Source organism: Myxocyprinus asiaticus, chromosome 2, assembly GCF_019703515.2.
Source record: "Myxocyprinus asiaticus isolate MX2 ecotype Aquarium Trade chromosome 2, UBuf_Myxa_2, whole genome shotgun sequence".
NCBI lineage: Eukaryota > Metazoa > Chordata > Actinopteri > Cypriniformes > Catostomidae > Myxocyprinus > Myxocyprinus asiaticus.
The window spans coordinates 64340109-64356796 of record NC_059345.1 but is presented as its reverse complement, the minus strand read 5'-3'; the positions used below and the strand labels follow the sequence as shown (position 1 = coordinate 64356796).

General features: G+C 39.9%; 1 protein-coding gene across 1 annotated transcript in view; it reads right to left on the bottom strand.

Annotated features, from left to right (window-relative positions):
- The window catches only part of LOC127456476 (adhesion G protein-coupled receptor L3-like), a 369401-nt gene that overhangs the window by 140315 nt on the left and 212398 nt on the right, over nt 1-16688 (bottom strand). Inside the window, exons 5-6 of the mRNA XM_051724997.1 lie at nt 10369-10391; nt 7984 (exon numbers count right to left, since the gene is read on the bottom strand). Coding sequence (XP_051580957.1) covers nt 7984; nt 10369-10391 — 24 coding nt within the window. The remainder of the gene's footprint in view (nt 1-7983; nt 7985-10368; nt 10392-16688) is intronic.

Sequence of the window (16688 nt, the reverse complement as noted above, 5' to 3'; positions counted from 1 at the left end):
TGTCAATATTATCCCACATTATCACGTGTTCATATATATCTGAATTTTAACCTCTTGAAGTGCATGAACCTGCATGATCACATTACTTTTTTTGCAAAATTATATTCATAAAACATATCAGGGCAATTCCTAGGTGAAACGTCCACTTCCCTTAAACCTATTCCTTTCCCGAACCGCGTTGCATTGGTGCCGAAACCCGGGAAGGGGAAAGGAATGCATGGGAAGTAGGAAGCTGGGACCGGCTTGACAAACACGTAGACATTTATTTACACACACACATTTCAGTGTTACAAACAATGTCGTTTTTCAGCCCAATACATAAACACACACATGGGTCCATGTGTCTCTCTCTCTCTCCGTCTACCTCTGTCTCCTCTCCTTAAGTACTCCCACCGCTCCTCACTGGAACACGAGGCCGGTGTGGCTCACAGGGGGAACTCGTTCACTACTTATCTTCCCGGGCTCACTCTGCCCAGACACCGCTCGTCCCCGCCCTACTCGCCACAGTCTGCTTTTGGCCATAACACATAGAAGCACGTCTTTATTAAGGTAAGCCTTAGCCAAATCAGGCACAGGTATTCATCGCTATCTTAGGTCATTAGTTTAAATAAATCCACACATAGATAGGCTATGTCACTAGTTAAATAAGCACTGGGCTTTTCTGGTCCAGGTACACATTATGAGTCAGGTTACTAAGCCATTTGGCCAAGCAGGCCCAGAAACACAGAGATTTAGTTTATCAGCGTTATGCCATTCATCCAAGCAGGCCAAGGCACACCTAGCTAGCATCCACTTGATGCACATGGCTCTTCAGAGCATCAGCAGTACCCAAGTCTTGGTGGTAGATCTGCTTGTTTGGGGGGTTGTGTATTGTGTTATGCATTTGTGTGGCTTCCCTGCTTTGTTGGAGGATTGTATTTTTGTCTACTTGTGCAGCAGCATGTCATACATGCTAAATCTTTCCGATAGTTGTCATGACTGAACTACTGTCATGGTGGAGCAACAGATTTAAGACTGAGCAAGCTAGTTCAAGTCAACATATATGGCTAGCTACCTGAATAACAGCACATCTTGTCTAATAACACAGACTCTGTTGAGTACTGAGGTTTGTTATTGCCACAGCAATGCAAGAGCACAGTACATTCAAAAGGGCTGAGCACTTGCAATGAGTTGGCCAAACATTTACGTATATACTTGTGTAAAGTAATTTTCTGGCCTTACTGCTTGGCACATGACAAATACAAGATGATATATCAGGGATGTGCTAATGAGTAGAAATTACAGAGACAGACAGAGCTACAACCCTCAAAACAGCTTGCACCAGCCTAAGGTCGTCCACCAAGCAGGTTTCCACTGGTCAGGCTAGTCTGTTTTGATGATTTTAATAGAGTTTTGGGCACCTGACAGCTAGGAGATCAGCTTGACCAGAATTTTGTAGTATACCTCTGTTCTGCAATCAGATTTAGCATATGGCATCAGAGGACTTGGGATATAGCACATACGCTGCTTGAACTACTTATATGTACTTTCATGGTGCTTTTCAGTAATGTTTGGAGCTATACAGTTCCAGTCCAAATTCACCTTCTTTGTATGGACCAGTGCAGCAAAAAACACATGGGTTTGGAATGAAATGATGGATAATTTTTGAGTGAGCTATCCCTTTAAACATGTATGTGTGCACATAAACACACAGCCTCCATGATATAACACTGGCATTTCATTTCGGCAAAGTTGGCATTTAAAATTTTGATAAATAAAACTGAGCTCATTAATGACAGCTGGTCAATGGGGCCGGAGGCCGCCAAGACATAATAATGAGCTTATATTTATTACAATCTGAACAGATTCCCTCCGCACGCTAAATTTAACCAGATATTGTCAATTTGTGTCATCTTGATTTATAGCATCTGCACACACAAAACTAATAATAACAGTATTTCCCTCCGTTTAGGGCCGCTCTAACCAGCCGTGCAGTGTCCGGACAAAAAGATTGCGTTTCCTTCCAAGCCCTCTCGCTATGGAGAAATGGATTAAAACCCAAGCTCTGACTGCAGCGATCCATACACTTAAACAGATTAGTTTAGAAATATAATCTCATTCCAATTAATTTCCTGCAAGGGGTCAAATCTGCTGATACTAAAGAGAGTGTAATCTACAGAGACATCAGTAACTGAGCCGTGGGTTTAGGCCTGTCTGTGCCTGATTACATTACAAAATCTACGATATTTATGATTGTAGTTAAGCTTAGAACAGTCAATAAATTGTAGCTAAACCACTGAATGTACTGCTTGAAGGTTTTGGTGTATATGCGTGATTTCACATACGGCACTTTTATGTCCCAGTGGGGAATCTTGTCTAGGAAACTTTTTAGCATACCTTCATTATTTATTCATTTTTCAAACGCCTTCTGTTTACTGAGTCCCAGACTCCGACTTTTAATCTTAAAATGCATCACAAAAATATAAAATATGTTACACTGATAATCTAAACAGAGTGAAATAAACATAACTTCAATATGAATTGTGAGGAAAAAATATTTAATGTGTATTTAGTATACATAAAATTCTAGCTATGAAATTAGCCACAGAAAAAGGAGCCTGTCCTTTTCATCCAATAATATTTCAAATGTAATTTTCATCGTTTCTACAACAAAATGAATGGTGAGATATCGTGAGAGAGACATTTGTTGTATAATAAAAATTACAAAAAAAGACAGAAATCGGTCTCACTTTATATTAGGTGTATTTAACTACTATGGTTCGGGTAGTTTTAGGAGTAGAGTTTGGGGTTAGGGTAAGGGTAGGGTTAGGTTTAGGGGTTAGGTTATCGGTGTAACTAGAGATGTAATTAAATGCAGGTACTTTAAATGTAAGTACAATGCAACAACACGTACACTGCTGAGCCAAAACGTTATGACCACCTGCCTAATATGCTCTTGGTCCTCCGCGTGCAACCAAAACAGCGCCGACCCACCAAGGCATAGACTCTACAAGACCCCTGAAGGTGTCCTGTGGTATCTGGCACCAAGACATTAGCAACAGATCCTTCAACTCCTGTAAGCTGCGAGGTAGAGCCACCATGGATTGGACTTGTTGGCACAGCACATCCCACAGATGCTCAATCGGATTGAGATCTGGGGAATTTGGAGGCTGGGGCAACACCTTGAACTCCTCATCATGTTCCTCAAACCATTCATGAACAATGTGTGCAGTGTGGCAGGACACATTATCCTGCTGAAAGAGGCTACTGCTGTCAGGGTATACCATTGCCATGAAGGGGTGCACGTGGTCTGCAACAATGTTTAGGTAGGTGGCATGTGTCAAATTGACGTCCACATGAATGGCCGGACTCAGGGTTTCCCAGCAGAACATTGCCCAGAGCATTACACTCCCTCCACCGGCTTGTTGTCTTCCCACAGTGCATCCTGTTGCCATCACTTCCCCAGGTAAACAGCGCACATGTACACGGCCGTCCATGAGATGTAAAAGAAAACGGGACTCATCGGACAAGGCAACTTTCTTCCACTGCTCCAAGGTCCAGTTCCGACGCTCGTGTGCCCATTGTAGGCACTTTTGGCGGTGGACAGGGGTCATCATGGGCACTCTGACCAGTCTGCTGCTATGCAGCCCCATACGCAGCAGGGCACGATGCACTGTGTGTTGACACATTCCTCCCGTAACCATCATTAAAATTTTCTGTGACTTGTGCCACAGTAGACCATCTGTCGGTTCGGACCAGATGGGATAGCCTTTGTTGCCCTGATACATCGATGGGCCTTGGCCGACCAACAGCCTATCACCACTTTGTGGTTTGTCCATCTTCGGACCACTGTCAGTAGGTACTCACCACTGCAGACTGGGAGCACCCCACAAGCCTTGCCGTTTCAGAGATGCTTTGACCCAGTTGTCTGGTCATAACAATCTGGCCTTGTCAAAGTCGCTCAGGTCTTTACTCCTGCCCATTTCTCCTGCATTCAACACGTTAACGAGAACTGATTGTTCACTTACCATTAGATCTACCCAGACCTTGACATGTGGCCTTGTTAGGAGATGATCAACGTTATTCGCTTCACCTGTGAGTGGTCATAATGTTTTGGCTCATTGGTGTACGTACATCAGTAGATTGTATCAAATGCTTAAATACATAGTAGTTAAAGACACCTAATATAAAGTGGGTCCCAGAAATCTTCTGTGATGTATGCACAGTAAATCCCCTGTTGATCAGAATGAACTTTATTACCAGGTACTACAAATACAAGGAATTTGTCTTGGTGACAGAAGCTTCCAGTGCACAAACAATAAAACAACAAGACAGAGATGATAAAAAAAAAAATAGTATATATATATATATATATATATATATATATATATATATATATATATATATATATATATTTTCTATTTTTTATTATCTCACAATTCTGTTATATACAGATAGTGCAGGGGAATCTAATGGCAGAAGAGGTAGGATATGTTGGATAAATATAAATAGACTTAGCTGTGTATTGCACATAATTATTGCTCAGTGGGTCAGTTTTAACTGTTCATGAGATGGCTAGTCTGAGGGGAAAAAACTGTTATTGTTCATAGACAAATTAAATAAACTAGTGAGATTGTGAAAACTGTGTTTTAAGACTGTTTGTACTGTGTACTTTTCATTTTCTAAAAGTCTAAAGAGCCCAAAATGCCCATAGTTGAAGATACACTTTTTCTGCTTTTTCTTGGTATTCACAAAGAAATACTTTGCCTCTGTGACTGTGGACACAGACACCATTAGGAAGTCAAAGCATCTCACCAACTGAAAAAATTGTGCGGCTCTGAGTGCTTACACAGATATTATAAAGGTTAATGAAGCAGGTCATTGTGTCAGCCCTATTATAATGCTGTTAAAATGCATCTGAAAGCGAATAAACACATACACAACGTTTGTACACACATACAAAATGATAAAGACATAAAAGCAAACACCTCCCTGATTAGCCATCCAGAATGCTACAGTACTAAACAGTGAACAGCTGTAAAAGCAGAACAACTAAAGCGTAACCCTTACAAAAAAAGTCTAGAGTTTTGACAAACTTGCTGCAAATTTGCCAATCATTATTTTCACATGCAAATGAGCCTGTTTCAATGCAAATGTTTGCCAGAAGTTTGCAGCTCTTCACCAGTAGTGGTGAAACTCCGGTAAACCTTTGGCAACAATGAAGAAAATAATGAGTGGCAAATTTGCATCAAGTTTACCAGAACTCTCGATTTGCTAGTCTGCATCTTAAACCTGATTGTAAAAACAGAAGCCCCAGACACCTGCTGCAATCAACAGAAAAGTGCTCTAACGATGTTGACCACACACACACCACAAAAATAAAGTCTTTATGAAGCTGCTGAAAGTTTGAACAGACGAAGAAAGTGAAATTATGGTATTAAATGAACAGTTCAAGCAAAAGGGAGAGAGGAAGCCACTCTGTACTCTGTGAGCGCATGTAAGTCACACCATCAGCTGCAGTGTTGAATGGCTCTGTTTTAATGCTCTTCTCTGCTGCTGTGTGAATGTCAGTGTGCCTGCTGTACAACAGCTGAGCCTCCTTAACACGTCTTTCACACCTCAGTCTTCAGCGTGAATGAATCTCTGCCTGTTAACATCTGCACCAGTGCTTTTGAACTGGTGAACGTTCACCCCAAAATTGGTTGCAGGTCTATTTTGATAGATTATGCTTTTTTTTTTTTTTGTATTTTGTTTTTAAATTTCAGTTTAGTTTTAGTACGTTTTAATTAGGGCTGGGAACTGAGAACGGTTCTTATTCAAAACTGGTTCCATTTCTAAAATAATACTGAAACCGTATGATTTTAATGACTTTTTGTTTCGTAAAGGTTCACTGTACTAAAATGCTCTAACAATGTTCCCTACTGACATTTCAGCAGTAGCGCTGCTTCTTTACTGAATCTACAGCGCGACCAGTGTTGTGCGGTTTCCGAATTAATGACTCTTATGAGCCGTTTCCCCTCTAGATTTTCCGCAATTTTAGATTTTTTGCAAAAACCTACTTTTCAGACAAGTCCTAGGTCATTCGCTTGATTGGATTCAAACCAGTGCAGAACTATTCTCTGGAGTCCCAATATCAATAATTATCGAAAAAAAGTTTATTTCGTTTCATCATCGTAACAGTACGCCAAAATGTACAAAGTGGTTGTGGCCACTTTTGCTTAAACGGTTATAACTTTTGAACGGAATGAGATATTATACAAAACTTAAAGACCGTTATGTAGGAGGTCAATCTGACCATTGATACTTGAAAAAAAACTGCGCACCTTGGCCACTTGGTGGAGCTATACCAATGAATAGGGATGTGCCCGAAGCCGAATACCTTATTCGGAAAGGCACGAATAATGACTTCAAAACAAATAAAGGATTCATCTGAATAATATAAAAAAATATTTGCTTGATTGATTATCCAAAAAGCACAAGGATAAAGCGACATTTTAAATAAACATATCCAAAATTACAACTAATTTATGAATCTGCACAGCCAATATTTCTAAATTGTAAACCTTATGAATGAAAATGTGCACGTTATGATTTCAGATCGGATGGGCACGGTCTCGACTCCGTTAATTGTGCACATCTGCAGCTTGTCAAGTGTAACATTAACTAAGATACAACATTATATACACGTTCTACTTCTTGACCGTTAATGTATCACACAATTCACATGTATTTATTTATAGCCTAAACCTGAGCGCGATGTTAAATTCCTGACCTGAAGTGATTTAACGTCAGAGCTCGTCTGACTGTCTCTTAAAGTAGACCACATTTATATCCACATGAGCGATTAGGTAATTAACTGCTTATGACTTTATTCCAAAAAAATGTTTATGGAGCATTTTAAGGTATAAATGCTTCATAGATTATTCATCTATTAGGAATATTCCTCTTTATGTAAACAAAGAAACTGAAACATGCTCCGTCTTTTTATCTTCTTCTTTAAACTGTGCTAAATTTGAAAATGTTGTGTTCTTGAACTCTGGTAAGGTGATATATAAATGTAACATTATTATTAATTAAGACATGCACAATTAACAGAGCCCACAAATGGAATCGAGACCGCGCCCATCCGATCTGAAATCATAACGTGCACATTTTCATTCATAAGGTTTAAACACTAGAAATATTGGTTGCGCAGATTCATAAATTCGTTGTAATTTTGGATATGTTTATTTAAAATGTCACTTTATCCTTGTGCTTTTTGGATAATCAGTCATATAAATATATTTTATATTATTCAGATGAAACCTTTATTCATTTTGAAGTCATTATTCGTGCTTTTCGGAATGAGGGATTCGGCTTTGAGCACATCCCTAGTTTTGAGATGTAAAAATTCACCAAATTAAACTTCAGCATTCAATATGTATTATATCTGTATGCATAGGGTCTTATAATGCTTCGCAAATGTACATGTTAGTTTATCTTGCCAATAAAGCTTGATATGAATTGAATCTGCCCGTTTTATCCTATTAAAAAAAAAAAAAATCCATTGGAAAACACCCAAGTTTTAATTACAGCATATTCACTGAATTTATGGCATGTATACAAATAATTTTATGAAAGATTTATACCTATAAAAATTGGTGAAATTCACTTTATCCACAAAAAACTGTTAAAATACTAGTTAAAATATTTTAATCAATTCACAGCCCTACTAATAATAAATGCTACATATAATCACGCACAATAAAGGTCTTTTTTTTTTTTTTTTTTTTTTTTTAAACAAATAGCATTTTGGTTACTGTTTTTGGTTGTCACTTGATGTAAAATCTGGATCCTGAAGCAAAACCAGTTGCAAACCCCTGAACTAGACCAAATGCAAAACCGCCCTGAGAAATGCACATCTGGAAACCACTAATAACATTGAGTAGGACACTAACTAATAACAGCAGTGAGGAGTGTGTGTGTGTGTGTGTGTGCTTGTGTTAAAGATGTGCTTTATGTAACCCTGAAGGTTAGCAGCACTTCCATCATAATGATGTCATTTAAAACACTGACAGCTCATTGGCTGCGCTATTGATTGTGCTTCACTGGATGTTTTAAATGGGAATTAGATTATGAATATCATTACTGTTAAAGTGCTAAAGGGGGTTTGTGAGCATTTAGCTGATACACTGATGCTATAAAATCTAATTACCTGGCAGATGAAAAAGGATACGAAATAAGTATAGACCACAATTGACAAACTCAACATGCGTGCAGAGCATGTTTGTGTGCGGATGCAATTTTAACAACTAATTCCAAGGCATTCGAATAACAATTCCAGAGTTTTTTTTTTATTATTTATTTTTTTTATGTAGGGTTACACTAATAAGATCCTATGTATTAGCCATTTTGGTGAATCATTTTTTTTTCCAAGCAGGTCATTTAAACTCTTTTCAATTCAAAAGTGATCACTCTGATTTCCCCATTAATTTTTGGCAGTTTATGCTAAGCTTGTATTTTTTTATTTTATTTTTTATTATTATTTTTTTTTTTAGCAAAATAAAGTATTTGGTGAAATATACACAGATGAGCCTAAACATTATGACCACACAGGTGAAGCGAATAACGTTGATCATCTCCTAACAAGGCCACATGTCAAGGTCTGGGTAGATTAGATGGTAAGAGAACAATCAGTTCTCGTAGTCAATGCGTTGAATGCAGGAGAAATGGGCAGGAGTAAAGACCTGAGCGACTGACAAGGACCACATTGTTATGCCAGATGACTGGGTCAGGTGTTGAGTACATACAGACAGTGGTCCGAGGAGGGACATACCACAAACCGCCGACAGGGTGTTGTGCGCCCAAGGCTCATCGAAGTACGAGGGCAACGAATGCTATTCCATCTGGTCTGAACCGACAGAAGGTCTATTTTTAATAATGGTAACGAGAGGAATGTGTCAACACACAGTGCATCGCGCCCTGCTGCGTATGGAGCTGTGTAGTCGCAGTCCAATCAGAGTGCCCATGATGACCCCTATCCACCGTTGAAAGTGCTTACAATGGGCATGTGAGCGTCAGAACTGGACCTTGGAGCAGTGGAAGAAGGTAGCCTGGTCTGATGAGTCCCCTTTTCTTTTACATCACGTACACGGCTTTGTACGTGTGCGCCATTTACCTGGGGAAGTGATGGCACCAGGATTCACTGTAGTAAGACGACAAGATGGTAGAGGGAGTGTGATGCTCTGGGCAATGTTCTGCTGGGAAAACCTGGGCCTGGCCATTCATGTGGACATCAATTTGACATGTGCCACCTTCCTAAACATAGTAGCAGCCCAGGTACACCCCTTCATGGCAATGGTATTCCCTGTTGGCAGTGACCTCTTTTAGCAGGATAATGCATCCTGCCACACTGCACACATTGTTCGGGAATGGTATGAGGAACATGATGAAGAGTTCAAGGTGTTGCCCTGGTCTCCAAATTCCCCAGATCTCAATCTGATTGAGCATCTGTGGGATGTGCTGGACCAACAAGTCTGATCCACGGCGGCTTCACCTCGCAACTTACAGGACTTGAAGGATCTGCTGCTAATGTATTGGTGCCAGATACCACAGGACACCTTCAGGGGTCTTGTAGAGTCCATGCCTTTGCGGGTGGCACTTTTTTGGCGGCAAGTGGAGGACCAACAGCATATTAGGCAGGTGGTCATAATGTTTTGGTTCATGAGTGTATATGCTGCTTATTACTATTATTTTTAGGTTACATAAATTAGGGGTGTGTAAATTAAAGGGTATGCCACTTTTTGGTCCATTAAAATGCTCTAAAAGGACCAAAACAGGAAGAAAACTGTGCTCCTCATTAAATGTAGTCAGATATTTTTTGTTAACAGCTTTGAGCATAGGTTTTTTTTTATAATTTTTTTTACTTAGTAACTTGACTCTGGTTGAACTATTTTAAACTATAAGCAGCTTGTAGGATGGGAAACTTCAGTTTCTAAGTACAGTAGCTTTCACAACACTGCTGCTTCAAGTATACTGCATGCCCATATTGTACTAGTTTCTCTGCAGGTACCAGCACCAGGAGAAGAGCATGAAAACACATGGATCTGGAATGAGGATGAACATCTACAAGAACAGATGAGCCCACCACAACACGATCAGCACCACACATGGCTCCACTCACACTCCTTATGATTTCAGCCACATTTGTCAAGTTCTTCAATAAAAAATCATATCTGTACAAACATATAATATAGGTCCAAAAGCGTAAGAGGTCCAAATGTGTTATTTTGGTCCCCACTGTACATGCATGTGGCAGTAACATGAATAAATGTCTAAGTGTTACACAAGTGGTGAAGGCACAACATAAAGTTGTGTGAGGGAGCCTCTACACATGGTGAAAAAAAACACATCTTTACCTTTCTGTTCCACCTCTATTTTAGGCATGGAGGAGAAAAACAGACAAACAGAGAAAAAGAAGAGCAAAGAATTAATGACTCAACAAATGTCAGAGATTTTGTTCTCCAAAGCAACCTGAGTTTGACATTACATACAACTAGAAGCATCTGTTCTTACACTGCAAAAAAAGAAAAACAATAAAAAAAGCAGAATTTGTGTATCAGCAAACCATCCAGATAAATCCTGTGGAAAAACAAAATTGGAAATTAGATTAAATAGAAATGTAGAAACTTGGCAACATTCTAATATTAAATGGGCAGTCACATATTTCAAAACAGCTTCGGACAAGGTCATCAAATTCACATTTTTAAGATTCTGAACTACCCATTTTATATATAATAATATCAGTGTTGGGTGTATCCGATTACAATGTAATTTGTTACTGTAATCTAATTACTTTCAAGTCAAAAAGTAATGTAAAACGTTACATTTTAAATTCTTGTAATCAGATTACAGTTACTGACTTTCAGTGAAAGTAATTACTTAAGTACATTACTTGCATTAAAGTAATATGTTTAATACAGTACATTTAAAATATGAATCCATATGTACGTCTGTTAGCGTTTCTGTGACAGCTGAAGGGTGTGCGACAATGAATGAGGAAATAAAGACATTTGGAATTTGAGCGGAAAACAAAACTTTTCTAGGAAAAATTATTTCGAAAGTAACTTAGTAAAATAATTAGTAATGTGATTACCTTTTAGATGAAGTAATCAGTAAAGTAATCTGATTACATTTTATATACATTTTTAGTAATTTGTAGAGGATTACTTAATTTGAGTAACTTATCCAACACTGAAAAATATATTATTTTTTATAAGCGTTGCAAAGTTTCAGAAATATACACATTGGAATATTAGGCTATGTTCAGACTGCAGGCAAATCGGATTTTTTCACAAATCAGATCTTTTCAGGCAGACTGTCTGCACTATTAACTGCAAGTGATCAAATCAGATTTGCGCGTTCAGACATAACCAACCTATCTGCATGGGTTGCTTTGGTAACAATGTAGGTGTACCCACGTGACGATGCTTTCAAAACAGATGCGGGAAAAATGGAGGTGCATCATCTCGCTCTCCAAATAAACGCCCTGTCCAGTTGCGGTGAAGAACTCCTCCGTCGCACAAGAAAAACTCAGCGTCAGGAGGAGACTGGTAAATACTGTGATGTTCCGTGCTGCAGTCACCGATTTTTGACGTCATCGTTGTGTGTCGCGTAAAGAGTGACGCAAAAGATCATTTGAAATCTGATTTGAGCAGCCAGAGACGCATCTGAAAAAATCTGACTTCAATCGCATTTGAAACCACCTCCCGATGTGGTTTGAATCAGATTCGGAAAAATCATATTTCATGTGTTTTTTTTGCTGTCCAGACTATCAAAAACTCATCTGGATACATCTGCAAAAAATCAGATTTTTAGTGGCAGTCTGAACAAGGCCTTAGGCAATTGGAGTGTATCACAAGTCTGCTCAGGAAACATGGGGTGATGTGGGTGGAGCTTAGTGAGCTAAGGTGTTCAAAGACCCCTAAAATGTGCTTAAAGGTCAACACAGGGACCACCAGCATGATGCACAGATACCAGACACTGCTCCCATGGATACCATCTGGGTTTCATTGTCCAAAGGAAATCAGTTGATTGTGAGACAAGGTCCACTCCTATATACCATCAATACACACACACACACACACACACACACACACACACACACACAGCGATTTGTCTCAAATCAGTGGGCTGCAGAGTAAGTTTGACCAATAGAGGGAGGTCATTATTAAAAGCTCAGATCAAGACCAAATTTAAACTTAAGATCAGGCCTAAATGTCCCTTGTATCAATATAAAAGTTTACTTCCCTGATTAGAGTGAAATGCTTCATTTATTGCAAGAACACAGATACATTAAGAGACAGTTTCCAGAAGTCTAGACTAGCCACGGCCTTAAAGAGATAGTTCACCAATAAATTAACATTGTCTTTATTTACTCACCCTCATGTTGTTTCTGAGTTTGGATTTAACTTTTAAGGATTGACCCCTAAAATACAAAGACCACAGTGATGGTGTGGCAAATGTTGTTCTGACCTGTCTTTAGGCAAAAAAAAAAAAAAAAAAAAAAAAAAGAGGAGAATGAATTGAAACATCTGTGCACGTGCGCACGTGTGTCAATGATAAGAGAAAATATAGAGCATGTCTGCAGGTGTTGACTGGCTGAGATGAGAGAAAACACACACACCACACACGTGCACACACACACACACACACACACACATATTCCCTCTAGTGTTCAGGTGTCTTCCATAACTACAGGCAACCACATCACTTTAACCATGTCAAAGCATCCATCACTTCGGCAACCGTGTTACCACTAGCCTGTCAATACATGCCAAACATCCTCGAGAGAGAGAGAGAGAGATTCATAGGTCATGAAATAAAATAAAGTAGAAAGGTAGACACATTTTCTACCTACATTCTTGTAAAATAAGCATTACTGTAATGTGGGCAAAACTGCTATTTTTGACTATATAATTTTTGTACATTAAGGTGTTTGTACTGTCTTATTTATGCTGAATTTAATAACAAAATGCATTTGAATTAGTGCTGTCAGTCGATTAAATATATTTTTTAGCATGATTAATCGCATAATTGTTTTTGCAGTTAATCGCGATTAATCACAGATTTTAAAAGCACTGAAATTTGCCACTATATACAGTATACATCTTTTCTTGTCAAAAATAATATATTTTCATGATAGGAAAGAAAACAAAACAATATGTAGCAATATCATGCTTTATTAACATTTTCCAAACAAAGCCTTCCACAATATAAAGACGATGCATTAAAATATCACCAATTCACGTAACATTAAATATTTCCCAAAGTCTAAGTGGGAGTTTGACTAATTGAAAGAACTAGTCCCCACATAGGTTGCATATTCATTGCAATGGGCATTAAATCCCTTAAACTGTCATCCTCCACAATATTAATCTGCCGGTAGACTGTGGCTTTCCGCTTTGTTACAGCAATCGTGAAGCTGTGTTCATTATTCCTGTCAAGGCACCAACACCAGCGTCATGTGCCTCTTTGAACTCACCAAGAACAGCGCCTGCAAACAAAAACATCTCATTCTGCATTTTGATGATAGTCAAGTGTTAGTATGCTTCTGTGGTTATTCAAATGTGCCTCACATAGGCTGAAAAATACTTGATTTCTATCAGAAGTCACATCTGGGCTTGTTTTGTACATCAAATAGTGTTGAGTTCCTTTCTCCATCATTTTATCACTGACAGGGAAGCGCTGTCAGAGATTCTTTTATTTAATGAGATAACCTCTGCGGCTCTATCATAGGAGAGAGCGTAACAGTCAAGTAATGTGTTACAACATTACTGCCAGTAGAATGTCTATGGGACCACCGCATTATGATGTTTTATGCTAAACTTGTAGGTTGTGCTTGGTAGAAGGGCTCTGGCGCTGTGGCTTGTGCGTCAGTGTAATGACTCCGGGCAGGCACATTACAAAGGTTCCGTCCTTAACACCAGTGTTTATGCTGTATTAACGGTCAATGTGTTAACACGAGGAGACAGGTTTTGGACCATTGCTACTCTCCCTTCCGGGATGGCTACAAATCCCTCCCCCGCCCCACCATTTGGCAAATCAGACCACTCTTCCATTCTGCTTCTGCCCGCTTCCAGGCAGAAACTGAAACAGGAAGCACCCACCCTCGATCCAGTGCTGGTCGGACCAATCAGATTTAACGCTACAAGTCTGTTTTGATCACGCGCACTGGGAGATGTTCCGGTCCGCCTCTGATGACAACATCGAGGTGTACGCTGATAGCGTAACGTGTTTCATCAGAAAGTGCGTAGAGGATGTTGTTCCGACCAAAACAATACGGATCTACCCCAACCAGAAGCCATGGATAAATAGCGATGTTCACGCTGCACTTGATGCACGGACCTCCGCTTTTAATTCCGGGAATGTGGAGGAGCATAAACAAGCCAGTTATGCACTCCGCAAAACTATCAGAACAGCCAAACGCCAGTGCAGGGACAAGATTGAAGGACAGTTTAACACCACCAACTAGAAGCATGTGGCAGTGAATTAATATCATCACAAACTTTAAAGGGAATAAAAACTCCGCCATGAACACCGCTGCCTCTCTCCCAGATGAGATAAATACTTTTTATGCTTGTTTTGAGGGAAATAACACCGCACTCGTGGAGAGAGCTCTCGCGGCTGAAGCTACAGAGGTTAGTTCACTCTCCGTCTCTGTAGTGGATGTAACCCGATCCTTCCGATGGGTGAATATCCATAAAGCCGCGGGTCCAGACGGCATTCCGGGCCACGTCATCAGAGCGTGCGCGAACCAACTGGCTGGTGTTTTTACGGACATTTTCAACCTTTCCCTCTCCTTGTCTATGGTCCCCACATGCTTTAAAACATCCACCATTGTGCCTGTACCAAAGCAATCCAAAATCACTTGCTTAAATGACTGGCGTCCTGTTGCTCTGACCCCCATCATCAGCAAATGCTTTGAGAGACTAATCAGAGATTACATCTGCTCTGTGCTGCCTCCATTACTGGACCCATTGCAGTTTGCTTACCGCAACAACCGCTCCATTGATGATGCCATTGCATCTACAATACACACTGTTCTCTCCCACCTGGAAAAAAGGAATGCTTATGTGAGAATGCTGTTTGTAGACTACAGCTCAGCATTCAACACCATAGTGCCCTCCAAGCTAGATGAAAAACTCCGGGCTCTGGGCTTAAACAGCTCACTGTGCAGCTGGATCCTGAACTTCCTGTCAAGCAGAAGCCAGGTGGTTAGAATGGGCAGCAACACCTCATCACTGACCCTCAATACTGGAGCCCCGCAGGGCTGTATTCTCAGCCCACTCCTGTATTCCCTGTACACACATGACTGTGTGGCAACACATAGCTCCAATGCCATCATTAAGTTTGCTGATGATACGACGGTGGTAGGTCTGATCACTGACAATGATGAAACGGCCTACAGAGAGGAGGTGCACACTCTGACACACTGGTGTCAGGAGCACAACCTCTCCCTCAACATCAGCAAGACAAAGGAGCTTGTGGTGGACTTCAGGAGAAAAGACAGAGAACACAGTCCAATCACCATCAATGGAGCACCAGTGGAGAGAGTCAGCAGCTTCAAGTTCCTCTGTGTCCACATCACTGAGGAACTCACATGGTCCGTCCACACTGAGGCCGTTATGAAGAAGGCTCATCAGCACCTCTTCTTCCTGAGACGGCTGAGGAAGTTTGGAATGAACTGCCACATCCTCACACGGTTCTATACCAGCACTGTAGAGGGCATCCTGACTGGTTGCATCACTGCCTTGTATGGCAATAGCACAGCCCACAACCGCAAAGCCCTGCAAAGGGTGGTGCGAACTGCCAGACACATCATCGGAGGTGAGCTTCCCTCCCTCCAGGACATATATACCAGGCAGTGTGTGAAAAAAGCTCGGAGGATCATCATAGACTCCAGCCACCCAAGCCATGGGCTGCTCTCACTGCTACCATCAGGCAGGCGGTATCGCAGCATCAGGACCCACACCAGCCGACTTCATGACAGCTTCTTCCCCCAAGCAATCAGACTTCTGAACTCTTGATCTCCCACGATCAAAATACATCAGCACTGCACTTTATTAATCTTATTATCTCACACTGGACTATCATAAATTATATTCTCTTAACAACACACTGGCAACTGACTATCAACCGACAGCCTGAATATCAATACAGTACAATACAACCTACTGTATATTTTATATACACACTATATATACTATTTTTATATATACTATATAATGTGTATTCTATATTGTGTGTATGTGTATTCTATATTGTGTGTATTGTATACTGTACAATATTCTATTTTGTGTATTGTATACTGTATATTTATTTGTATATTGTGTTGTGTGTAATTATGTGTATATTAGATATGTAAATTGTGATGTGTAAATCTGTTTATTGTAAATCGGTATATGTCTCATCACTGTCATGACTGCTATATTGCTCGGAACTGCACCCAAGACTTTCACCCACTATTGCACTTGTGTATATGGTTGTGAGACAATAAAAGTGAAGTGAATCGCGATTAAGAAATGTTAACGCATTAAACTTTTTTCATTAATCGCATGTGTTAACGCATTAATTCTGAAAGCCCTAATTTAAATATTTTTTCACTGTAATAAAATACATCATATTAAATAAACAAATAGAATCTAATGACAACCCCACAAATCAAATCA